Source organism: Protopterus annectens, chromosome 2.part2 (genome assembly GCF_019279795.1).
Source record: "Protopterus annectens isolate FY-2018-M chromosome 2.part2, PAN1.0, whole genome shotgun sequence".
NCBI lineage: Eukaryota > Metazoa > Chordata > Ceratodontiformes > Protopteridae > Protopterus > Protopterus annectens.
In genome coordinates, this window is record NC_056730.1 from 1,128,384,629 (window position 1) to 1,128,410,208 (window position 25,580).

Consider the following 25,580-nt stretch of genomic DNA (forward strand, 5'->3'; position numbering starts at 1 on the left):
TTTGGAGTAAATGTAGAAGGTTGGGGAGGGAGGGGTAGTCCTAGTGGGGCAGAAGAGGAAGAGTTTTGTTTCATTGGGATTTAGTATAAACTGGAAGTTAGTTAGCCAGGTTTTTTCACACAGGAAGGAGTCTTGGATTATAGTTTGAAGGATGTTGAGGCAAGAGGCAGCGCAGATCAGGGTTCAGTCATTTCCATATTGAATTTACAGTGGCATGTGGGGTGGCAGAGTGAAGCTGGTTGGTAAAGAGGGAGAATAAAAGGGGTCCAAGGATGGAGCCATGGGGAACTCCTAATGTGATTGGGAGGAGGTAGGAGAGGGATTGTTGCCAAAGGACTGCTTGTTGCCAGTCGTATATGTAGCTTTGGAACCATGTAATAGCGGTATGGCTGAGATTAAGGGAGGTAAGGATGCTAATGAGCTTTTTGTGGTTGACAGTGTCAGAGGTCTTTGACAGGTCAAGGAATAAGGCTGATACAAATTGGACATTGTTTTGTGTTGATTAACTATGTTAGTAAAGGACAGTAGGGCTGTTGTGGTGCTATGAGCAGGACTGAAAAGATGCTGGGTGTGAGATAGAAGATTGTGAGAGGAGGTAGTCCATGAGTTGTGTGTGTACTACTCTTTCAAGGACTTTGCACAGGGGAGAAAGAATGGCAATGGGGCGGTAGTTTGTAATTTCACAAGAGGTTCCTCCTTTTTGAAGGGGTGGAATGTGAGATTTTCCAGATAGTGGGAACGTATGCTTCAGTTATTGATCAATTTATGAGTATGGCTACTGGATAGGAGATAGCTTCTGCTGCTATTTGCAGAAATTCTGAGGGGAGGTTATCAGCTGCTAGAGTGGTGGGTTTTAGTTTTTTTCCGTAGTTTTTTGAAGTAACTGGTAGAGACTGAGTATAGTTTGAACTGATTGGTGAAGTTTTGTGAGGGTAAGTTGTAATCATGTTCATGGGAGGTGGGATTGGTCTTGGTGTGGTTATTGGCTAGAGTTTGGATGGATTCATGGATGGTAATTGCATACGTTTTATGTAAATGTTAATTACCTGTATGTGTAAAAAAATCTTTCTGGGCTTAAGCGGTGATCATAATCTTCCATGTGTTTCGACTCTACAGAAATTCTTTAAGCAGATGAAAGTTTTTTTCATATTTGGCTTTTTCCTAACATACTTTCTTAGTCATGTTAAATTTGTAGTTGTTGGTATTTATCCATGTATTATTTAGTAGGCTTACTGTATTTTGTTTTGGGTATATGGAACTTGTTTTCCTTTTTTTATCCTTGACAGCCCAGTTTTGGCTTCAGTATCTGTTGAGGTCATGTATCTGTCTACTCGGAACTTCTGGTGTCTTCTTTCAATCCTGTCTTGGTGTGGATCTTGGATTCTACTGTTAATGTTTAGAATGGAACAAATATTTAGGGCAGTCTTCTTAAATCTCTCCTCAGTCTTGATAAATCTTTAGAGGTTGATGTTAATCAGTACATGAATTTCTGTGGGTTTCATGTATTTGGTTTTGAGGTAAATGAAACTAGCTTATACTGTATGACCTTTTCACCAACTTGGTTCTGGCTTTGTTGGCAGTTGTGATAATGTCTTGGTTTACTGTTTGAATAACCTAGGAGAAATATGAAAATGTCGACATATGCCTCCGCTTGTTTTTAACTAGGCTGACATTCCAGGAGCACTGTTATCCTCATTCTGAGATAAGTGAAACATTTGTCTGGGCTTTGTCAGGAGCCTGGTCTAGCTTCATTCAGTTGTTGGTTCTTTGTCTCTTGGGATTGATTCATTCACTGTCTGCCTCTTACTCTGTTTGAGCTTTAGTGTTAAGATCAGATGCAGGACTCTCTTTTGGCCAGTCTCTTGGTATTATGATGTTGAGGCCCTCTGCTTTGATCTCAAGTTCAGTGCCTAGACTAGCGACTCTTACATTTGTTTTTCTTTTGGTTCCCCTTCAACTTCTTTCTTTCTGGCTTACACCAGTGCCTTTCTCCATCATTACATCAGCCAGCCTCTTTCAGTTTGTAGACTGTCTCTGTTCTTAGGCTGTGGTGAGAGCAGAGTTAAAGGGCATCCTGCAGTTTTGTTTTTTTTGTTTTTTTTTGTCATTGGCTATTTCCACCAAGGGATTTTTCATTTATGCTGTATCTTTTGGTTCTCTCCCATGCATTTGCCTGTTTACATCAGAGATCTACTCCCTACTGAGAAGGTCTAGATGGACACCTTTCCCACATCCTGGGATTGGCATGGTCTTTCATCCCTGCCAGCACCTCAGATGTCCACGTTGCTAATTGAACTTGGGTTAACTGGGCTAATATAGTTAATGCTTTATTCCTCTGTCATAGTGCTAGCAACTCGTATTTTTGGTGCAATTTCAGTGTTATGTGGCTTTATACTGAGGATGTCTTTCTCACTAAGTGCCAGTTTAGAGCTTGGTGTTTGGAGATGATCTTGTAGATAAGATTCCTTTGAGTCATGCTTGTCTGTACCAGCTGCTCTTTGCTGTTGAGGGTACATTTTTTGGAGTCCAGCTTGTCAGCTATATAATTTTAAGTAAAAACATTAACATTTGTATATATTTTGTAAAGTGTTTGATACAGATTTGTTCTGCTTCAGACTTTGGCTTTGTTCCTTGTGTACTGTTGGTTTTTGCCAGAGTACTAGTAGTTGCTGTTGTCTTTTCTTCTTTAGTCATGTCTGACAAGGCTTTGGGATTTAAAAAATGTTCTGCTTACAGTTACAAAATTCCCCCTCAAAAGCCTTGTACAATGATTCCCTCTCAAGACCCCCGTACAATGTGGGTGTATTTTTTCTGGTTTGTTCATCTTGATAATTGCCAACTGTGTTCTGCCTAGGACCCTGTTAGACCACATGTTCAAATTAGTACTGAAAGGCCTACCTGCTACTTCTGGGATAGTCTTCCTCTTCCCACCTGTCTTGTTCTCCCTCTTTGAAAAAAAAAAAAAAAAAACTATAGAGAAGACTGAGAGAAGAGGAAAGATGAGACAGAGGGAAGAAGGTAAGAGATAAAGAGCATGAGACTCCCAAAAGAAAAGGAGTCGAGAAAAAGGTCTCTGGACCCTAATGGGGCTGTGGGTCCATCACCAAAGCTTAAGTGTTTGGATCTGCCTTTTTTTGGAACTGATACGGATCCACCCTCCTACTCCCTCTTTGCTTGTGAAGCCAAGGTTCTCCCTGGAACCAGTTGCCCCTCAGTTCCATTCTCCAGTTTTGCAGTCAAAAAGGTCCTTCCACAGGTCCTGAAGGCAGCCGTTAATGATCTTATTGCTCAGTTCTCTATGGTCGTCTAGGAACCTTTCCAAAGCAGATGTAGACACGATGATGTGGAAGTTCTTGAGGACCCAGGATCAGATGGAGAGTCTTTCCCGCTCCTCCTGCACTGGCAGTGCCAGGACTAGGCTGTAGAACCCCTAAACTTGTTTCTCCTTCCCCAAGCCAACTTCTAGATCTGGCTGTTTTGGAGGAGAGGTTATCCTGCAGGAAGTCTTTGATCTGGCAGCATGTTCATCTTCAACTCCAACAGTCCCCCTTAAATGCTTGACTCTCCGATAGTGTATGATCTCAGTTGGTCCTGTAGCCAAGAGGTTGGCATCTGGGGATTAGGATAGAGTCAGACTTTCAAATTTGCCCGTTTTCCTCGGTGCATCAGCATTACACAGCTCAGCCCTGGTGTTCACTTTGGAGCTGAGCTGGACCAAATCTTGAGAGTCTCTTGTCAGAATCCTCTGATCCCCAGATGATCACTTCAGATCAGCCTCTGCTTCTGACTTCAAGGCATTCAAAAAGTTTTTTTTATTGTCCAGAGAAGAGTATCTCAACTTTGCTTGGATCCATCCTGATTTCTTCTGGCATCTACAGTTTGTACTTAACATCATCCTGTTCCTCAGGAACAGCCAACTTCAGTAGACCTCAGTAAGGTGTTCAGAGTTCCTCTTTATCTTTTGAATCTTTCATGGATATTCTGCCATGGAAGAGCACAGGAAGCACTTATGTAAGAGGAGGCACGGAGCTATTTAGACTCCCCATAAGTCGTTTACCGAAGATACTGATTTGATGAAGTGGAGTGGCTTCCCATGCCCCCCCTCAGAAGTCATTTAATTTGGTGGAATCCTAGAATTACTTAAAGGGGGGATGGTGCACTGATTCCCCTTCCCAAAAGAAGTCTGTATTTCTCCAGGTCTTTGGAACTGGTCCCCCTGGCAAAGGTATTGATCTAGTGTTCCAGCAGGCATGCAAAGAGCTGGATGTGCATACCTGAAAGGTTGCCCGATTGCTGCACTGTGGAGGCATGAGTGTGTGTGTGTGGGGGGGTGCATGTCTGTGCATCCTCATGCCTAGTCGGGCATCACCACTGAATTCTTAGGTGCAGAGAGTTTTATCCAGAGGCTATGTCACCTCCTTTATTTGCCCACCCCATATGTCTCAAAGAAGACTTGTGTTCAGCTCACACAGAGGAATGCAGCAGTTCAAGAAGTCACAATGTTGGCAGAGAAACGAGTCATCCAGAAGGTACCACCAGACCAGCAAGGGTCTGAGGTCCACTTGAATCTCTTTTTGATTCAGAGGAAAAACTGGGCCTTCTGACCCATTCAGGACTTCAGTTACTTAAACCAGTTTGTAAAGCAGACAAAATTCCAGATGTCGTGGTTAAGTTCATTTTACCTCTTCTAAGGAAGGATGATCAGATGTGTTCAGTGGACCTTCAGAATGCCTACAATCAAAGATAGCCAGGCAGTCCAGGAGTTTTTTTTCGCTTTTCAGAGGTTCATAGGTTGGTACTAGGCTATCGGCCCTAGGGCCTATACAAGCCTAGCCATAACAATTCCCTGGCTATTTCTTCCCACACTATTTACTTTGGCTGGGAGCCAGTCACTTTCAGATCAGGGTATTGCCCTTGGGTCTTACCACAGCCCCCCCCTGAGTATTTACCAAATGTACAGCAGTGGTTGTAGCACATCTCAGATGGCAGGGGTTCTGAGTGTTTCTATATCTAGATGATTGGTTCATAAATGCCACCAAAAGGGATCTGCTTTTCTGAGCCACAGATTCCCTTGCTCCATTTATGCTTTCACCTGGTCACCAATGTGCAGCTAGCCAAATTTTCAGAATCCAGATTGGACACTACATCAGTGAGTCTCCTTGGTTCTGTCTCACCAAAACTGCATAGCGATATTTGTCCTGCATCTTTTGCTCTCTCTCATTCTTCATGCCAGATTTCACATGAGTGCGATGCAATGGACCCTCAGTACAGCGGTCTACCTTTCACCAACCCATGCACTTTCCAGTCAGACTTAAGATAATCGGCAGACATGTTTGGTGGTGACTAATTTCTCCAAGTTTCTTTATGTTGTCCCTTCTCCCTTCCCCAGTAGCCACCGTAACCATGGGCACTTCCCTTCTGGGGTGGGCAGGTGCATTTCAAGGGAAGGTTGACTTCCAAGACCCCTTGGACTTTGTCAGAGGCCTTTTTTCACATCTGTGTCTTTGAGATCATGGCAGTCGTCCTAGCATTTCAGGCTTTCCATTACTCCCTCCCCAAGGGTCTGATTGGGATTCAGTGAGACAAAAGGTCAGGTGCATCAAAAAATAAGGAGAAACTTGCTCATATCCATTATGTTTAGAAGCCATGAGGGTTTGGTAGTGGTTGAAGCCTTGGCATCACTTTTTAGTACCAGTGCACAGCATGGGGAAATCTAATGCCTCAGAAATCAAGTTGAACTAGTCCATTTTTCTGCCTCATGAGTAGTCTCTGAATTGGTGGATACAGATTCAGCTGCCGGGACCAGCCTTGATATGATCTGTTCAGAACCCCATCCAATACCAAATGCAGCAGCTACTTTGCCCACATTTCCCAGAAGGGGGAGAGTCAGTGAGGGATGCTTTAGTCTGTACTTGGACCTGGTCCTCCTATTTGCTTAATCAACCACTCCCCTCATAACCAAGTTTCTGCAGAAACTCGCATGGTACAAGGCCATGGTGATCATCATTGCCCCCTTTTGGGCTCAATAGATATGGTTCTATTTTATGTTGTCTCACATGGAGTATCTTGCCTGGGTACTGGACCCTCTTCCAGATTATTTCCCATCTGTCTGACATGCCTTGAATAGACATCAAAGCCCTGAAGCTAACCACTTGGTTTCTCCACTTCAGATGATGTCCAGAAGTTCCAGGCTTTTATTTGTGACCCATATATTGTCATTGTCTCATAAACCTTCAACCAGGAAAGTCTGTAGAAACAGGTGGAAACGTTTTTTTCATTTAGGTCTTCTGCTAAAGAATTTGGACCCCCTTTTCAGCTCCATTATCATTGATTTTAGATTTTCTAGCAGGTTTGTTTCACATGAGATAATTTTTCCACAATGAAGGATCAGTTTGCAACTATTTTGAATGTTCACTTTGAAGACCATACTCAAGTTACTTCATTGAAACTGTTCAATTCCTTTTTGTGAGACACCTTCCTACGACTGTCCTTAATGGACATTTTCTCACCTTGCAATGTTACGATTTTACTTCAAGCCTTGCCAGAAACACTTTTTGAGCCTGCGGCTACAACAGAATTGAAATTCCTTTCTTGGAAAATGCTTTTTTTTTTTTTATGGTGGTTACTTTAGCAAGAAGAATTTCAAAACTTCAGGTCTTGTCCTATAAGCCATCATATTTATCATTTCAGAAATTCTGGGTTACTCTTCAGACCACTCTTAAATTTCTCCTTAAAGCTGCTTCTGACTATGCTTTATCAGGCAATTAACCTGATGGGTTTCTTTCCCAATTTTTCTAATAAGGGGGAACATACATTGTAGTTGCTGGATGTTCATTGGCAACTACACTTCTATTTGCACAGAACCAAGGACCTCAGGAAAAGTGACCAACTCTCTCTCCTCCTCTAAAGCAAGGTGGGAAAGGTCACACTATCCAGGTGGTTGTCCGATTGCATTGTTTGTTTATAAGGCCAAAGGATTTTCTCTGCCCACACACTTAAAGCTCATTCTACTATGGCTGTTGCCACTTCAGTGGCTTTCTTTTCTCGAATCCCTGTTGATATCTGTGCTACAGCTACTTGGCCTGCTTTATACACATTTGTTTATGACTACAAGCTGAACCTGTAATCTGTCTCGAGCTTCGTTTGGTTCCACCGTTCTTTGAAATATTCTTCCATGAGTCCATGAGGGTTTGTAGTATTTTTTAGTAGCTGGGGACTCTGTCCCAACACTTGACAGATGGAAAAGAAAACATCAGATAAGAAAATTGTGCTTAACATAATGCTAGATTCATGTTGTCTTTCATCCATCTCTGCTTTCCCTCACTCCATCCCGTATGAAAAGGTTTATTTTTTGTAGATATGCAAACTCTGAGGACTTCAGGACGCTGGAGAATTATGGATATGGAAAGAAGCCTGAGCCATGGATCTTAAAGTCCAAATGTTGCCAGCTTTGGATCCTGTGGGATCCGTAATACCCAACAGTTGAGATGGATTAAAGATGACATGGATCTAGCATTATTATACGTACATAACTTTCACTTATCCAACATTTCTCATCCTCCTTTGTCTCCTGTATGGAGGATGGTCATTTCTTTAGACAGGTGGCTCCTGTTTGGACATGTTTCTCATGCACGCTCTACTGTGTTCTGCAGGGAGTGCTACTTTTACATGCAGAATGTTGACCTTTCCTTCCTGTCTTACAGGCTGAGGTTTTGTCCTAGGTCTGTAGCCCAACATATTCTACAGTTTTTCACAGCCTGTCATCAGATGTCCTAGCATGTATAGAAATGGGTCTGTTTTGTAGGTGAATGGATCTTAGTTGTATGTTTGTCTTGTCGATCTTCTGATATGTTTTTCAGTTTACAAAGAACTTGCCCTTCTCCCTGACCTTAAAGAGATTAGGTCAATCTGTAAAATTCTGTCTAGGAATCTTTCTTGCAAGCTGTTTCTTCTTTTATGGATGTTTGTTGAGACTCCATACCCTGTTTTTTTTTTTCATACACAGGGCTTTAGGAATAAGCTAGTGCAGCTAGGTGGCCTCAACCAACACTACCATTTCCCCTCAGTGATGATGAACCTTTCTAATTTTCTGTGTAGGTGTTTATGTCCCAGCCATTGTTTTTTCCTCATAGAAAGAGCGTTACTTTATTGTGTACCACAGTCTTTGTTGTCTGTAAAAGAACCAAAGCTTATGTTCACATGCTGTGCAAACCTCATGGATAATGCAGTTTGTTCTGTTCACTGGTGTCTGGTCGAGATTCCTCATCTCAGATCTTCTTCTTTCTTTTCTACTTCAGTACATTTTGATCCAAGCAAGTACTGGTGATCACAAATACTGCTTGATACCATTTAACATGTGTGATTCACATTGCTAATGCATCTTTGAGCAAATTTTTTTTTTTGTCTTTTTTTGTTTTGTTTTTATTCTTTCTTTTGCTCTCAGAAGAGATCAGTTAAATTAGCCCTTTCATTTTTACACTGTGGTCTCAAAAATTTAATTTGAAGGTATGTTACATGTTCTCCCTTTTACTGACCTTGGCTCCTACAGATGTCCTTCAAGGATGCATCTGCAGTCATCACATATGGGTTGTCCTGACTCAGGCAGCCCTTCGCTCGGCCGGATTCCAAAGTCTGGGTCCGGCTGATGTCGCCCTTTCCCCGACGTCAGAGCGCCTGGGGTATAAAAGGGGCAGCCAACGCCATCTTCCTCAGTCTTTCTTGCCGTGTGGTGCCCGAAGCAGAAGCAGTTCGCAAGTGCCGGTCGGCCAGCTCCTGTAATTCAGCTACCAAAGACTTCAAAAGCTAAGTACCCCGTTGGGGACTCTTTCTTGCCTCAGCCGATGTCAGATAAAGTTAATAATTGCTTAACTTGTGGGAAACAAATACCTCATAAGGATTTCCACTCTTACTGCCTCCGCTGCCTAGGCCCAGACCACGACGTCTCGGCCAGTTCAGCCTGTGCTTCCTTCAACCAACGCACTCTTAGACGTCGGGCGGAGTTTGCAGAGGAATTTTTTGGGGCTAGTTTTTCATACAATATGCCGTCGGAGACTCCGACTTCACATTTAACAAAGAAACGGAAGGACAAGGACCGACACACGTGGCCCGCGGTTTTGGCTGAAACCATGGCCAGGCCTACCACGAGTGTTTCGGTCTCGACTGAAACAGAGTCCTTGGTACTTCCGACCCCTGAAACCGCTCAACCGACAACTCGGCCCTGGAGGCCCCTGCTGAGTCGGTTATTGAATTTCCTTCAGAAACTGGTGTCTTGGAAACTTCCGACACCATTCCTCTAGACAAAACTACACCAGCACGTGGTGCAGCTAGGCCTCCTGCATCCATGTCCATAAAGGCATTCACCAGGGCTAAAGCTGCTAAACATACTAAAGCTATGCCTCCCAGGGTTATTCCTCAGGGACCCTCTACAAGTTCACAGATTCTTACTTTAGCAGAGGACCTTATTTCCTTAATTAGGGGCTCTCAACCCCATCCGGACTGGGGCTCTCAACCTCCTCTAGACAAAAGGCCCAGGGTTGAGCCCTCTGATCCCCACTCCTCAGAGGAGGCCTGTGATGGCTCTGCTCTCTCGGACTACCAGGAGGAGGCTTTTTCGGCCTACGAGGATTCTGATGCAGAGGAATCAATCCCCTCGGCCTCCCCTCCTGAAGAACTATCCTTCGGGGAGACCCTTCACACTATCAGAGAGCATTTCAAATGGCAGGGCCAGGAATTCTCTGATTCCAGGAAAAGATTAAGAACTTTTCTGCATTTACCTCAGCATAGACCTTTGGCTATTCCTCCTGTTTTGAATGTCATTGATGATGTGTGCTCTGAGTCTAGCATAACCCCTGACACTCTTCCTCCGGCCCCTGTCAAACCCGATAGGTACTACAGGGTCTCGGACTCTCATTTTTTTCTTTACAAGGCCCACTCTGCTGATCCAGAAACTATTTCCCAGGGCCCTAAAGGGGTTGCAGCTGCCACTACTAAAAATCCACTCCCCTCTGAAAGGGAGTCCAGGGCTTTAGAGCGATGGGGTAAAAAAGTGTATACTTCTGCTACTCTTTCTATGAGGGCATTAAATTGTCAATTTCATATGATACAGTACCAAGAGTATTTGTTAGATGAATTGCATAAGAAACTGTCGTCACCTGAACCCCTAGATCGCAAATCACTTCAGGATCTGGTACATAACTCCCAGCAGGTTAGCAACCATTTCTTACAGTGTGGTTATGATGCATTGGAAGCTTCATGTAGGTCAGCTATGACAGGTGCAGTCATACGTAGGCATGCTTGGCTGAAGGAACAATCTCTGCCAGACCATGTTAAAGCTAAGCTTCTGGATGCTCCACTGGAAAAGCAAAAGTTATTTGGCTCCACTGCTCAGGAGGTCTTCAAATAAATTTGAGGAAAAGGCAAAATCTGTACAAACAGTCAAAGATTTTCTACAAGTCCAACCACCAAGATTCAGCAGAAATTGGCCCTTTCCGGACACGGAAAGATTTCAGAGAGGCAAGAACAGGCGTGCCAGAGGTAGAGGGCAAGCTAGAGGCTCCTACAGAGGACGTCAATGGCAGCCTCCCAACCAGAGAGCTAGTGCAGGACCTACAACTGCTGCACAAGAACAGACTCAATGACTTTGCTTTGACTCCGCCAACCAGGGCTCAATTAGAAGCACCTTTGGGCGGAAAGCTTTCTTTATTCTCAGGAAATTGGCACAGTATTACAAGAGACATATGGACACTGCAAATAATAGACAGAGGATACAGGTTCCATTTTCACACATTGCCAAAAAGAAAAGGCATGCCAGACCTGCCACCAAATCAAAGGGCAGAAGCTTTGAAACAAATCTCCAACTTAATGCAAATGAAAGCTATAGAAAAGGTTCCTCTTTCAGAACAAGGCCAAGGATTTTATTCCAGACTATTCCTTGTTCCAAGAAAAGAAAATCAATGGAGGCCTATTCTCGACTTGTCCGCACTGAATACTTATCTCATTGTGCCAAAATTCAAATTCTGACTCTACAGCAACTCCTTCCCATGCTGGACAAGGGGTCTTGGCTGGTGACTCTAGACCTCAAGGAGGCATACCTGCATGTCCGTATCAGACAAAGTTGCAGAAGACACCTCAGATTTCTTGCAGGTTCAGAGCATTATCAATTCTCAGCATTGCCCTTTGGCTTATCTACTGCGCCCAGAGTATTCACAAAATGCCTGGCATCAGTAATTGCACACTGCAGACTTCAGGGGATTCAAATATACCCATATCTGGACGACTGCCTTATACAAGCGGACAGCCAACAAACTTTGGTAAAGGACTTGAATTATGCCATCCACCTACTGCAGGCCTTGGGATATACAGTCAACATTCACAAATCAAGACTTGTTCCATCCCAAAGAATAACTTTTCTGGGTGCAGATCTAGACACAACCACCCAAATGGCTTTTCTCACAGAAGAAAAACAAAGACAACTACCGGATTACTTCAAGAATCTGACAAGACAAACTCAGCTGACTGCAAGGAAAATCCTGCAGGCCCTGGGTTACATGGCATCTTGCATTCTTCTGATTCCACAAGCAAGGCTGCATATGAGGAAACTACAATGGTACCTAAGGAGTTTATGGACTCAGCACAGTCACAGCTTAGAAACTTTGATCCCACTCATTCCATGCCTCCAAAAGGAATTTCAGTGGTGGGCTCAAGCAAGCCAGTCAAACAGGGATCTGCCCTTCAGCAAGCCAGTAGCCAGCCAAACCATTACAACGGACGCTTCAGACCACGGTTGGGGAGCACACATGGAGGGCAGATGTATTCAAGGACTATGGTCACAAAAGGAGCTACGCATGCACATAAACCAAAAGGAAATGCTGGCAGTGATACATGCAATCGAGGCCTTCAAACTCTTTCTGCATCAAGGACACCTGCTAATAAGGACAGACAACACCACAGTTATGTGGTACATAAACAAGCAAGGAGGCACCCATTCCTACCCTCTTTGCAGACTGGCAATGAATCTATGGGAACTTTCCTTGAAACTCAATATAGAGCTGCAATCCCAGTTTGTGCCAGGAAAATACAGTATACTGGCGGACAGCTTAAGCAGAAATATCATGGATGCACACGAATGGATGCTGCACCCAGACATTTTCCTACAGATAGCACAATCATGGGGAAGGCCAGACATAGATCATTTTGCTTCCCCCCACAATCATCAGCTGAAGAAATTCTGCTCAAGGACATACCACCCACAAGCATGGAAAGTGGACGCCCTATCTTTCAGCTGGAGAACTCTAACAGTGTATGCATTTCCACCTCTTCCAATAATGACCAAGGTCTTACTGAAGATCAGGACGGAGCAGCCAAAAGTGATTCTGATAGCTCCGGACTGGCCAAGACAGCACTGGTACCCACTGTTAAAGAGCATGTCACGCATGAAACCATGGCCTCTTCCTCAATGGCCACTTCTCCTGACACAGCACAATTACAAAACTCTGCATTCCAACCTGAAAACCTTGCAACTAACAGCCTGGAAAATACCTTGACTCCTCCTCAGGATAAGCTATCCAAGAGAGTGAAGGATATCATCATGGAAGCTCGCCGGCCTTCCACAAGAAAGGCATATTCAGCAAAATGGAAAAGATTTCACACTTGGAGCACCACAAAGGGCCTAGATGCGACAGTGATGAACATGGCATATATCCTGGAATACTTGGCAGAAATGCTCCACAGTGGCCTGTCTTACTCTTCCATTAAAATTCATGCTTCAGCAATTTCAGCAGAGTACAATACTGATCCACCTGTCTTTTCTCATCCTCTCCTAAGACAGTTTCTAAGAGGAATTAAAAACATCAATCCTCCAAGGAAACCTCCAGTGCCTACTTGGGACCTTAACCCGTGTTGGAAAAACTAACTCTGCCTCCCTTTGAACCAGCAGCATCTGCAGAACTACAGTTCCTGTCTTGGAAGACCGCCTTCCTTCTGGCCATAACCTCAGCAAGAAGAGTATCTGAGTTACAGGCCCTCATGGCAGTACAGCCATTTCTTATTTTTCAGCAGGACAGTCTCATTGAGAACCAATCCTTCATTTATGCCAAAGGTGGTATCCAGGGTCTCATTAAACCAAGCAATTCACCTGCCTACCTTCTTTCCAAATCCGCAAAACAAAGGGGAGAAACTTCTGCACACCCTGGACATACACAGACAGTTGCGCTACTACTTGGACAGAACTAAAAGCTACAGAAAAACTGACCAGCTGTTGGTAGCATATGCTGCTGGTGCACAAGGAAAAGCAATTTCCAAACAGACAATTTCAAAATGGATAGGGAATTGCATTCGTTTTTGTTATTCCTTTCCTGGAAAAACTGTGCCAGCTAACATTAGACCTCATTCCACCAGAGCCACAGCCACCTCCACAGCCTTCTTAAGAGGGGTGGCTACCAAGGACATTTTAGAAGCTGCTACATGGAGCTCCGTGTATACATTTTCCAAGCATTACAATTTACCTTTATATTCCAGATCCAGAGCAGGCTTTGCTACAGCAGTCCTGCAGGGCATTTTAGCTACACCATCCTTTACATAGATCCTCCACCCCAGATTGGCTATGGTATTCTACCCAAATGTGATGACTGCAGATGCATCCTTGAAGGACATAGTACAGTTTTGTACCTACCATAAATGTAGATGTCCGATAGGTATGCATCTGCAGTCAGGTTTACCCTCCCTCCTTCCCCTCTTTGGTATTTATTGGGTACTTTTCCCTCTCATAGCTAGCTGGGGTTATCTATTATGGTGTATTTGTTTTATAAATATATATATATATATATATATATATATATATATATATATATATATATATATATTGCATGTTTGGAATTTATTGCATTTCTCCAAATTTAGCCTTCCTTTGAGGGCACCTGGCATCTGGGGCAAGAAACACTGAGGAAGATGGTGTCGGCTGACGCTTTTATACCCCAGGCGCTCTGACTTTGGGGAAAGGGCGACATCAGCCAACGCCGGACCCAGACTTTGGAATCCGGCCGACCAAAGGGCTACCTGAGGCAGGACAACCCATATGTGATGACTGCAGATGCATACCTATGGGACATCTACATTTATGGTAGGTACAAAACTGTACTTATTATTTCTTGCATGATTCTAATCACTTCTTTGATTGGTAACTCTTTGTTTTCCCATTTTTTAATGCTGTTATTTTAGCAATTAATAAGAAAAGTAACTTTCTGTTTCTAGTTATCTTCAGTTCAGTATCTCAATTTAACAAAGAAATTTTTGGTTACAGTGTTCTGGTTTTTATTTTAATTGTAGTATCCTATACTGACTTCTTAAAATCCCTTAGTCTTAGACTCTCCCAAAAGCTGGTATCAAATTTCTGGGTTTTTTTTTCTATCTTCATTACTACCAGCAACTTGTGAGGGGTATTTGGGAACACATTGCTTAGCCTAGTTGGTGTGTAGAAATACATGCATACATACATACAAATGTCTCAAGCATGGGCGTTAATGCCCTTCTAGCCTGCCAATATACCAAAACAGTTGTTCCCATAATGTGTCCAGGCTGTTCTTAAACATATCCAAACTTGTGCTTGCTTTAATGTAATTTGGTATTCTGTTCCGTGAATCAGCTGCTATCTGAGAACCATTTAGTACATTTCTTATTATCTCATTACTGTAGAATCATCTATATAGGTTATCTGATTCTCTTTTTAATAACCCCAAACATTCCCAGAGGTAGTTGTCTCTAAATGCCTCCTCCTCTTGAATAATATCTCCTCTTAAATATCTGAGAAACACTTTACAAGTTCATATATTCAGAAATAGTGATGGAAACATTTCCACCCACATATTCTAAAACACCTTGACTTTGTGGCATATCGAAGGGCCGTTACTGGTCTTTTTGCAATATTCCTTCAGTATCTTCATATCTAGTTTTTTCCCCTCACACTCTCCTTATAATCACTGTTTTACCACCATAATTATCAAGCAGACTTCTGTGTCCCCTATAGATGATTCTGTTCATGTTCATTAGTAGTGTCCTGGATTGTGTTATAAACTACTCTATCAGTCCTATGTGGGATGGGTGCTGTCTTTGTTTGAGAATAAATAAAAACCATAGGTTTATTCCTTTTTATTTTTTTTCAGCACTTTGCAGCCATTTCCAATATTTCAGCACTTCAGCCTGCTTTAGATGAGAGCAGCTGCTTGTTTATCTCTACTTGTTGTAGTCCTATTCATCCCTGTTGGAATTATTTCCTTTTTAGATTCTTACTCTTTTAGTCTTCATATATTTCTCTGCTATCATATAGGCATAATGCCCTACATTAGGATCGGGATAGAGATAATAGTCATCCAGTCTGTTCTTTCCAGCTTCTGTCCTCAAGCCCCTGCTCAGATCTGATCTGGCTGATTAGCACCAGCCTTGAGCTCTTCTAAAATGTTCAACCCCATAATGCCCTATTCTTCTTTGACTAGCTCATATCTCATTTACCACCTTTCAAAGTCACAGTGCTGGTCTCGACAGGTAAGTGCTTATGCCTATTTGTTGTTGTTAATCTTGGGCAGATAGCTAAATTGTTAGCCTTTGACCTTCTTTGTTTAGATTTTCAACCTTTTAATGGTTTACTAAAGGATTTGTTTTTTCCATACGATTTTTAGAAGTTGTTTTTTAATCCCTTCTGTTCTTGGCCGTGGTGCTATTTTGTTTATCCCTTCTCGCTGAGTGTAGTGCTAGCTGTAGTCTTAGCTTAGTAGAGTTTGGCATATAGTGGGTGTTTATTCTCTACCATTCATCTTTGTCTTGGACAACTTTCATAGTGCATTTTGATAATTTTTCCTTCATTTGTGTTCTGCTTGCTAGGTGATACAGCTGTATAGTCGATTGGATTTCTTTTAACATTGAACTCTGTAGTTCAGCTCTGTAACAGTATTAATTTTACCTTGTTGATTGCTTTTACTTAAATCGTTATGCAAATGAAGAAGGTTACCAGTTTTACAAAGTATTCAGAATGGGGGAGCACACAATCCTCCCACCCTCATGATCTTTGTGCAATCTGTTTTGGGGTTTCAACTTTGAGTGCTAAGTGTGACATTTGTGCTGCCTTTGGTCCCAGAGCACTGTCTAATAGGAGGAACAAGCTCATAGTAAAAGGGATGATCTTCTCCTCTGAATATGGAGCCTGAAAAGTGAATAAAAAGGTGGGGGGGGGGGGGGGAACAAGGATTTGGAGTTGAGAAAGTGCCCTATGAATACTTCGTACCCTGCAGTAACTACCAAGGTTTCAAGAAGTGAAGAACATGTTGTTCAAACCCCTACCTGCAACCTTCCTGTGGATTCAGAGATAGGGACTTCTGTAACCATTCCTGGTTCTACTAAAAAGACAGACTTGCTTCAAGACCATATTATGCCCTCTCTAAAAGGTTCTTTAGATCGTACAAGAATGCTTCAGTGGATTAACTTGGATTGCTTCTTGCAGATGCTCTTAAAAACCCAGACTGAGATGGGAGCCATTGCGAGTCAGATGGCTCCAAAGCCATTCGGATCCATCCATTTTACCCTATCCAGGCTTTGTCACCAGTACGCCCTTCTGATTTGGTTCAGTTGGATATGTGCTGCCACCCACATCCTGTGACCCAGGAACCATTGATCCATGAGTCTTTGGCTTGAAGGGTTTTGAGTCAGACTGTATCAGCTGTGACCCTATCACAGCCAAGGAGTTGGGCGGGTGGCTGTGTTGCTTCAGTCAAAAACTTTGGCCTGTGAAACGTTGGCTCTGATCCCCCTCCTCAGTGTTGACCATTCATTTGGATTACAAGATTCCACCTAGGTCATTTTCACAATCTCTTCTCTTGGAGAGTTGGGGCCAACCATGTTTGTGGTATCTTAATATCCTCTAGAGGTAGGAGTGTCTTTCCAAATGTTGAAGAGGATAATTTTTTTGCCACACAAGGCAGAGCCACAGGTTCCCTCCATGACCCCTCCCTCCTTTCAGTTGATTCTGGTTGGAGGGGTTGTTTACCAAATGTTAAAGTATTGTACTTTTTAATATTTAATTTGATACCATTTTAATACATCAGATATTTATAAGTGTAAGTTCCTGCTGAAAGGCTTTGGCATAAGAGTGGGACTTGACGATGACTCCCAGTTTCCAGTTGTCTGTAAACTTGGGAAGCCAGAAGTCTTGTTTTTTGGTCTGGAGGTCAGAAAAGTAAATGCTGAGCAAAAGATGTTCTAGCACTAAACCGTGTGGGATACTGCTGGTATCCCCATACTGTATGATAAGACATCAACTACATGTGCAGTGTGGTTTCTATATGTTAGTCGTTTTGCTATCCATCTTACTACTAAGGAATCTATTTGTAATGTATTATGTGTGCAAACTATGCTAGCATGGGGGGTGGTGTCAAATGCTTTGGCCAAGTCAAGGTACATTGTGTGGATAGCATGACCACTGTCAGCAACCCGTTACCCTTTCAGAGAAGTTAACCAGATTCATTAGACAGAATCTACCCTTGACAAAGCCAAACAGCTGTGGGTCTACCCTGACTAGATTTATGGTATCATAGCTGATCAAATTAGTGTTCCATGACTTTGCAAATAAGACTTGTCAGTTCTTGGGGTCATGGGGGGGGGGCATCCTTGTGAAGTGGCATTGGTACTGCTCTATGCCAAACCTCTGTATCAAAGCCAGAGGCTAAGCTCAGGTTAGATAGTTTAAGGTGTGGATTTCTCCATACTTTAGTATTGTTTATTAAACAGCCAGGTTTATTGTCAGGTCCCACTGAGGCGGTATTTTTAGTCTCATAGAGCTCCTTCTGTACTTGTATGTTAGTGATTATGGGGGTGCTCTGGGCTTTGGATAATCATTTCCATGGTAAAATTTGCACTGAATTTGCTGTTGTATTAGCAATGTCATATCCAGTAGATCAGAGTTAAGTGGTGCCATTATGAATACGCTCAGAGAATTGTTTATTATTCCTTGGTTTCCTTAACTAACTAAAGAATGATTTTGTAATTGCCTGTAGCTTCAGGTGCTAACATCGGTTTCTGGGCTTCTTCAGTAGACCCAGTAGTATTTTTCATGTTTTTAGTCAATTTCTGATGTTATATAGGTTCATAGGTTAGTACTAGGCTAACTTCCCTTGCGGGCCATTTTAAGCCTAGCCAATTACCCCATGACAGAATCAAACCCTGCACCTTGTATTTCAAAGGTAAGCACCTTAACCATTACGCCAACCTCCCACCCTTTTATAGAAAGGTCCTTTGATCTGCTTTGTACTTTAAGGACAACTTTCTTGTGTTGTAGAGTTCATTTATGTTGGTTGACCGCCAGGGTGGTTTGTTTTTAAACTTATTATATTTAGATGTTGTTTGAACTTCTGGTTTTATAAATTTGTTGTAATAGGCATAGAAATTCCTTTGCGAAGCTGCCTGCTGTGGCAAAGTCTGGAGTGGTGCTGCTGTAAGTGAATTTTAAAACTTCATCATAGTTGGATGGAATTTGTATGTTTGAAAGCCTTGAATTCTGAGATTGTGGTTTCAGTGGTTTAGATGTTAGGAAAGTGAGGGTAACTACATTATGGTCTGACCTAATCAAGAAAGGGAGATATCAGGGGAATGCTACACAAAGAAGCTATATTTATAAGGATGATGTCAAGAATATTATGCCCTATCATGGGTTTGTTAGAAATTTGGTAAAAGCAGTTTTTGTTCATTAAACCTAAGAACTTTTATACATATTGTATATTGGAGGTTTAGGTACTATTAAGAGAAAAAACATACTATTATTTGTCTCTTTCTCCCATCTAACAAAATGAATATGCGATTTGCTGAAGTGTTGGTAAGAAAAGGTCATTGAACCATGTTTATTAAAGATGGGCTTTACCTATGATAGATGTAGTTTGCTTATGAACTTGAATAACCTCTGTTTTCTATACTGAGGCAGGCTCTGGAAAATTCCAGCTATCACTGTTGAACTAAGTATGCTGTACCAATTTGAATGTTCTACACTAGCTGTGATTTTGAGGTAAACGTTCTACACTAGCTGTGGTTTTGAGGTAAAGCATTCTTTTCTGAGGTAAATTGTGATCCTAGATGTTTTTCATAGCCATCTGTCAACTGTTAGAAATGTAACAAAAGCTATTTTGGCTAGTAACAGGAAAGTATAAAAGTTGATGTCAGTAAACAAGCTGATCAGATTGAGATCATCTTGGCCAACATGCTGCTGTAATCTGGTTAGCTGCAAATAAAGAAGTTTTTCATCACCTGAAACAGATGTGACTCGCTTGAATTTTTTCTTCTGACATTTTGGTCCTTTGGACCGGAAACCTCTACGAAGATATGGATCAGACCGACAGAGAGACCGAAAAACCGGCACAGGTGAGGGTTTCTCATCTTAAGATTCCCTCGACGGAAAGCCCTCTGACTGATTTGTCATTGGAAAGAGGCCGGCCGCTCTTTGATCCCTATCTGAAGGACGGTTTCCAAACCAAAAGGGGAAACGGGGTCTCATCTGGTTCAGGTAGGATGAAAAACAATTTTCTTTTAATTTAATTTAACCTTGTCGACAGGGGTTTTATTTTTAGTTAAGGGTGGGTAGGAATAATTGTTAAGATTATTTTGTTAGGATTACTTGTTATTTTGTTAGGATTACTTGTTATTTTGTTAGGATCCCTGTTAAGATAGCCCCATTTTGTAATAAGTCCTGTAAAAATAATTTTGATGCAGTCCTAAAATAAGAAATCTAGGAAAACATGGGTTCAAGTTGCTGCAAGTGTGAGAGTGATGCCTGTTTAAATGTTGATGCTAAGTATATGAAAAGTTTAAACAAAAATAATGTTAAATTTTTGAAGAAGTGGAAGTTGAAATATGATTTTCATGGTACACTGAATAAGAATGCCTGTGCAAAATTGGTTAGAGATTTGAAAAGAGATGCAGGAACTAGAACTAAAAAGCAGAGACAATTGGGATTTCCCCAAGCACAAAAATGGTTAGAAGAAGCAAATAAACGAGCTATAAGAGAAAAACAGTGCCAGGAAAAACAGAAAATAAATCAAAAGGGATCACTGGTGCCAAGTGGAAAAGTAGCTTTATTTTTAGATAAGGAGGATGAGCATACAGTTTGTGCAGTACAAAGGCAGGCAACTGCCCCACCGTATGGTGAAATTGCTGCTGCCATACCGGGGGAACCTCCTCAATATCAGTCTGAAGATGTGGGATCTGTACAGCAGGGTGGGTTATTAGCTGCTCAAGGAAATGTTGTGACCCCTCCAATTTACCCACAAATTCCCGTAGTACCTAAGGTTGCTTTGCAACAGGTAGACCAACCTATGCAGTTAAGGTCAGGACCAGCAGGGCAAGGACGTTGGGCTATTAAACTTTCTGACCATTCAGAAGCTCTTCCCTTAATACAAGTTGCAAACCCACAAGCAGGAGATGTTGGACAAGAACCAACTATTTTAGTTTATCGTCCCTGGGCTAGAGAGGATATAAAACAAGCTACGGATGGTATTCCTCATCCCAAGGTTAATTTTCAAAAGTTTTCTGAGGGCATAGTTGGTATGCGTTTAAGTTATCATCTAAATAGTTTAGAAGTAGAACAAGTAGTGCGACAAATCTTAGGTCCAGATTGGCACTTAGTTTGTGGTACTTGGACATGTAAGGCAGATGACGGCACTACATTAAAGCATAATTCTGGGGTGTTAGACACATGAGTCTCTGATCTGTTAAAGAGAATTTCTGATAAGTGGCGTCCAAGAGCAGATTGGACAATAATAAATCAGTGCATCCAAAATGATGATGAATCTGTAGATCATTATATTGTAAGACTGACAGAAGTGTTCAATAATCATTGTGGAATGATGATTCCGCAGGATCAGACTAATGATAGTCCGTATGAACAGCAATTGAAAAATGCTTTTCTTAAAGGTTGTAAGGCTCCAATAAGTAGTTTTATTACTAAGCACATGGTAGATCACAGAACATGTAGACTGCAACCTTTGTTTGAATATGCACAGCATGCTGAGCGACATTTTAATCTAAAAAAGAAAAAGAAAGCACAAGTGTTGGCAGTAGGGGATGATGGTGGGATATTCCTAGTACAGGACCAAAGGGGGCAAGGGCGCCGTGGTGGCATAAAAAAAGTGGGGGCCCGCAGTGGGACATGTTAAATGAACCGGGTGGACATTCAGCCTATAGGGAAAGGTTAAAACGTGGAGAATGTTTTAAATGTGGTAGACGTGGGCATTTCACTGCCGACTGTGAAGAGAGGCAACATCCCCCACAGCTTATGAACAAGGGCTCCGCATGACTATATGATAGTAAAGAAAGGCGCCATCTTCATTATGGGGATAATGAAGAGGCAGACACTCTGTACGATGAATGTAAGAAACACTCTAATGGAAGGGCGGGATTGTGACTGTGAAGTCATAAACCTGGCAAATTTGGGTATTGTTATGCAGCTAGATCAGAAACCCATGATAGAGTTTTTGGTTGAGGGACAAAAAGTGGAGTTTTTATGTGATTCAGGTGCATTGCGTACACTTTTGGGTCCAGCAGTTCTGCCTCCGAACTGCGAAACAGATGAGTTTGTCCTTGTAAAAGCGGCAAACGGGAAAATCTATAAGGAACCACTGTCTCATCCTCTACTGTTCACAGATCCGCAAACAAACCAAACTGTCAGGTGTAAGGTAATTATATCAAAAGTTTGTCCAGTTAATTTGCTAGGAAGTGATTTGATGCATGTGTTTGTAATAGTGGCAATTCCCACACCCAAAGGTATTGAGGCAAAAAGGTTAGCGGATGGCTTAGTAGTACAGGGAGTACAAGACTTGTTTTACTGGTATAGCCTAGACTTGATTTCAGACGGCCCGGGGAGGGTTGATACAGAGTTGATCAATCTAGCTCTAAGTAAATCTAGGAGCGGGTCACCGCAGGTTGCGGCACACTTACATTGTACAATGTTCTATAAGGCCCCTGGTCCGGATAAAGAATTTGAAAAAGAATTCTTTAAACACAAGTGTGCAAGGATAATTTTGAATGATATGTTTTGGGATACGCAAGGTAATGCAGTACTAACCTGTACTTTGACTAAGGAAATCAGTTCTTTATATCGCTCAAGTTATAGCCCACATATCTCAGTTACTAAAGCAGTGGGGACGCATTGGGTAGATTTGGCGAAAAAGGTAATGATTTGGAACACAATGTCTGAAAGTCAGTTGAAAGATCAACAGATCCAGGTACAAAGATTAAATTGGGTGACTTGGGCACGACCAATTATGCACCTCAGGGATGACAAAACAGAAATGGCATGACAAATCCTCCTAACTCAAGAGGAAGATAGTGCGTTAAGTGCCTTGCCTGTAGATTTATGGTCAAAAGGTAAAGGAGATGTAGGATTAATGAAAACAGCAGGTGAAGTTTGTATAACTGCAAAGTCAGGTTTTAGACGTCATAAGCACCAATATCCACTAAGTAAGCAAGCGGAGGAAGGAATTAAACCAGTTATTGAACAGCTAAAACAGGTAGGAATTCTTGTTGAATGCCCAGACTCACCCTGCAATACTCCGTTGTTTCCTGTAAAGAAACCGGATGGGTCATGGAGGTTGGTTCAGGATTTACAAGCAGTTAATTCAGCTGTGATCCCAAGAGCACCGGTGGTCCCTGACCCCTATACATTACTTAATGATTTACTACCTCAGCACAGATATTTTTCTGTCATAGATATAAGCAATGCTTTTTCTCCATGCCACTACACAAGGAGAGTAGGTTTTGGTTTGCATTCACTTTCCAAGGTAAAAGATACACATACACCAGATTGCCACAGGGTTATTGCGAGAGTCCGACAATATTCGCACAAGAAATGGCTGCAAATTTAGCTCAATTTGTTCCCCAGAGGGAAGCCAGGTTCTGTTGTATGTAGATGATATTTTATTGGCCTCACCCACGCAGGAAAGTTGTAAAAGGGATACCCTAGCCCTTCTTAGTTTTTTAGCTGAGCAAGGACATAAAGTAAATAAAGAGAAGTTACAATTGTGGAAAGCACAAGTAAAGTACTTGGGTTATTTAGTCTCGCAGGAAGGTAGACAATTGGAAAATAAAAGAAAACAAGCAATTCTTGAAGCACCTATGCCTATGACTAGGTTTGAGATGATGTCGTTTTTAGGTGTGACTAACTTTTGTAGAAGTTGGATTCCTAATTATGCTGAAGAAGTAGGGCCATTGACCACACTGATCTGTGACACTCCCATGGCAGCTAAAAGTAATATACAGTGGACAGATAAGGCAATACAAACATTTAATAGAATTAAGCAATTGATAGCAGGATCCTCTGTTTTGGGTTTTCCGAACTATTCTAAGCAGTTTTTACAAATGGTTGATTGTAAGGGAGGATAAATGACTTCGGTTCTGGTGCAAGTACATAGGGATAAACAGAGACCGATAGCTTTTTATTCCTCCAGATTAGATCCTGTTGCAAGGGCATTGCCGCATTGTGTTCAAGCTGTAGTGGCAGCCGCCATGGCAGTGCAAGCCTCAGCATCATTAGTTTTGTTTCACCCATTAAAATTGCGAATTCCACATTCAGTAGCTACTATACTTTTGCAAGATAAGATAACCTTTTTATCTGCTAGTCGACATTTGTCATGTATGACAGTGCTGCTGACACAGCCACATATGACCGTAGAAAGATGTACTACTCTTAACCCGGCGACACTTTTGCCGAATCCAGAAGAAGGTACTCCACACGTTTGTTTAGAGAGCATTCATGACAAAGTACTTCCCCGACCAGATTTAACGGATATTCCGTTGGTAGATTCTGATCTTGTTTTGTTTGTAGACGGATCAGCAAAGAATGACACTGTAGGAAGAACATTAGTAGGGTATGCTGTCATCACAGAAACTGAAGTTTTGGAAGCAAAAGGATTGTCAAATATTTATTCTGCCCAAGCAGCTGAGTTAGTGGCTTTGACTCGAGCTTGTACCTTAGGGGAGGGTAAAAAAGTGACAATTTATACAGATAGTCAATATGCTTTCTCTACTGTACATGTTTTCGCTCAACAATGGAAGAATAGAGGAATGGTTACAACGACAGGCAAACCAATAAATCACAGAAATTTAATTTTACAGTTGTTAGATGCAGTGCAATTACCACTTCAGATAGCGATATGTAAATGTTCCGCACATACTAACAAAAAAGATCCTGTCTCCAGGGGAAATGCTTTTGCTGATATGGCTGCAAAAAAGGCAGCTCAAGAAAATGATTTGCTTTTACATGACAATGATTTAGAGCCCGGACACCTCTTAGACTTAGAGACACTAAAAGTAATGCAAACATTGACAACACAGAAAGAAAAATGTCGTTGGGTGAAATATGGCATCACTCAACAGGATGGGTTGTATAGGGCATCAGATGGCAAAATGGTATTACCCTCAAACCTTTTTAGGTATGCTGCATTGGTTAGCCATGGACCTGCCCATGTAGGAGTACAGACAATGGTTCAAATAGTGTCCAAGGTGTTTTGGTGTAAAGGATTTTCAACTTATGCAAAGCAATTCTGTTTATCTTGTTTATTATGTGCAAAGTATCATGCTCAGGGGGGAGTTAAAAAATTTCAGCAGGCATTCCCTACCCCTCCATATCCATTCCACACACTCTGTATGGACTTTGAGTTGACACCTTCAGAGGGAAAAAGTTTCTGTCTAGTTATAATTGATGCTTTTTCTAAGTGGGTAGAAGCTTTTCCAGTAAAGCATCCTGATGCACACACAGTAGCTAAGCTTTTGACAACAGAAATAATTCCCCGATTTGGCCTTCCAAGGTGCATTTATAGTGATAATGGGTCTCATTTTGTAAACCAGATTGTGCAGAAGTTGGGTCAAGTGTTTCAAATTGATCTCAAACACCATTGTGCTTACCATCCGCAGTCAGCTGGACTGGTGGAGAGACACAATGGTGTCCTGAAGAGTAAACTCCGCAAACTGATGGCAAAAACGCATAGATCCTGGACTGCGTGCCTTCCATTGGCACTCCTGTACATGTGAATCTCACCCTCCTACAAAGGACTTACACATTTGAACTTATGTTTGGGAGACCATATTACGTCCCGCAGTGGCAAGGATTGTTGCCAGCAGAATGTGAGGGGGGTGAGGATCTGGTGGATTATATGAAGAAGCTGCTAAATGTCAAGTCTCTTGTAATCAATGACTCCTTTGCAGATTCCAGAAGTGAAACCTTGTTAAGCGTGGCACCCGGGGACTGGGTTTGGATCCGAATTGTGAAGAGAAAGAACTGGTCATCCCCCAGGTGGGAAGGCCCATATCAAGTACTTATCTCGACACCTACGGCTGTAAAGATCGCAGAGAGGGCTTCGTGGATTCATATCACCCACTGTAAAAAAAACTCAAGACTTTTCCTTCTACCATTGATGTTGGTCAGACTCCATCGAACCCCTGAACGCAAAGTCTGACTACAAAGGAAGGATGGCCATGTTCAACTGGTACTTGAACTGTTAGTTGATGATGATTTTGGTGGCGAAAGTAAATATGTCCATACGAGAAGGAACAGTTGTGAG

The 25,580-nt window shown here is 42.1% G+C and overlaps 1 protein-coding gene across 1 annotated transcript in view; it reads left to right on the forward strand.

The window, feature by feature from the left end:
* Positions 1–25,580, forward strand: part of SMC5 (structural maintenance of chromosomes 5) — a 3,018,525-nt gene that overhangs the window by 608,662 nt on the left and 2,384,283 nt on the right. Inside the window, exon 7 of the mRNA XM_044064368.1 lies at positions 19,990–20,038. Within this exon, the coding sequence (XP_043920303.1) occupies positions 19,990–20,038 (49 nt within the window). The remainder of the gene's footprint in view (positions 1–19,989; positions 20,039–25,580) is intronic.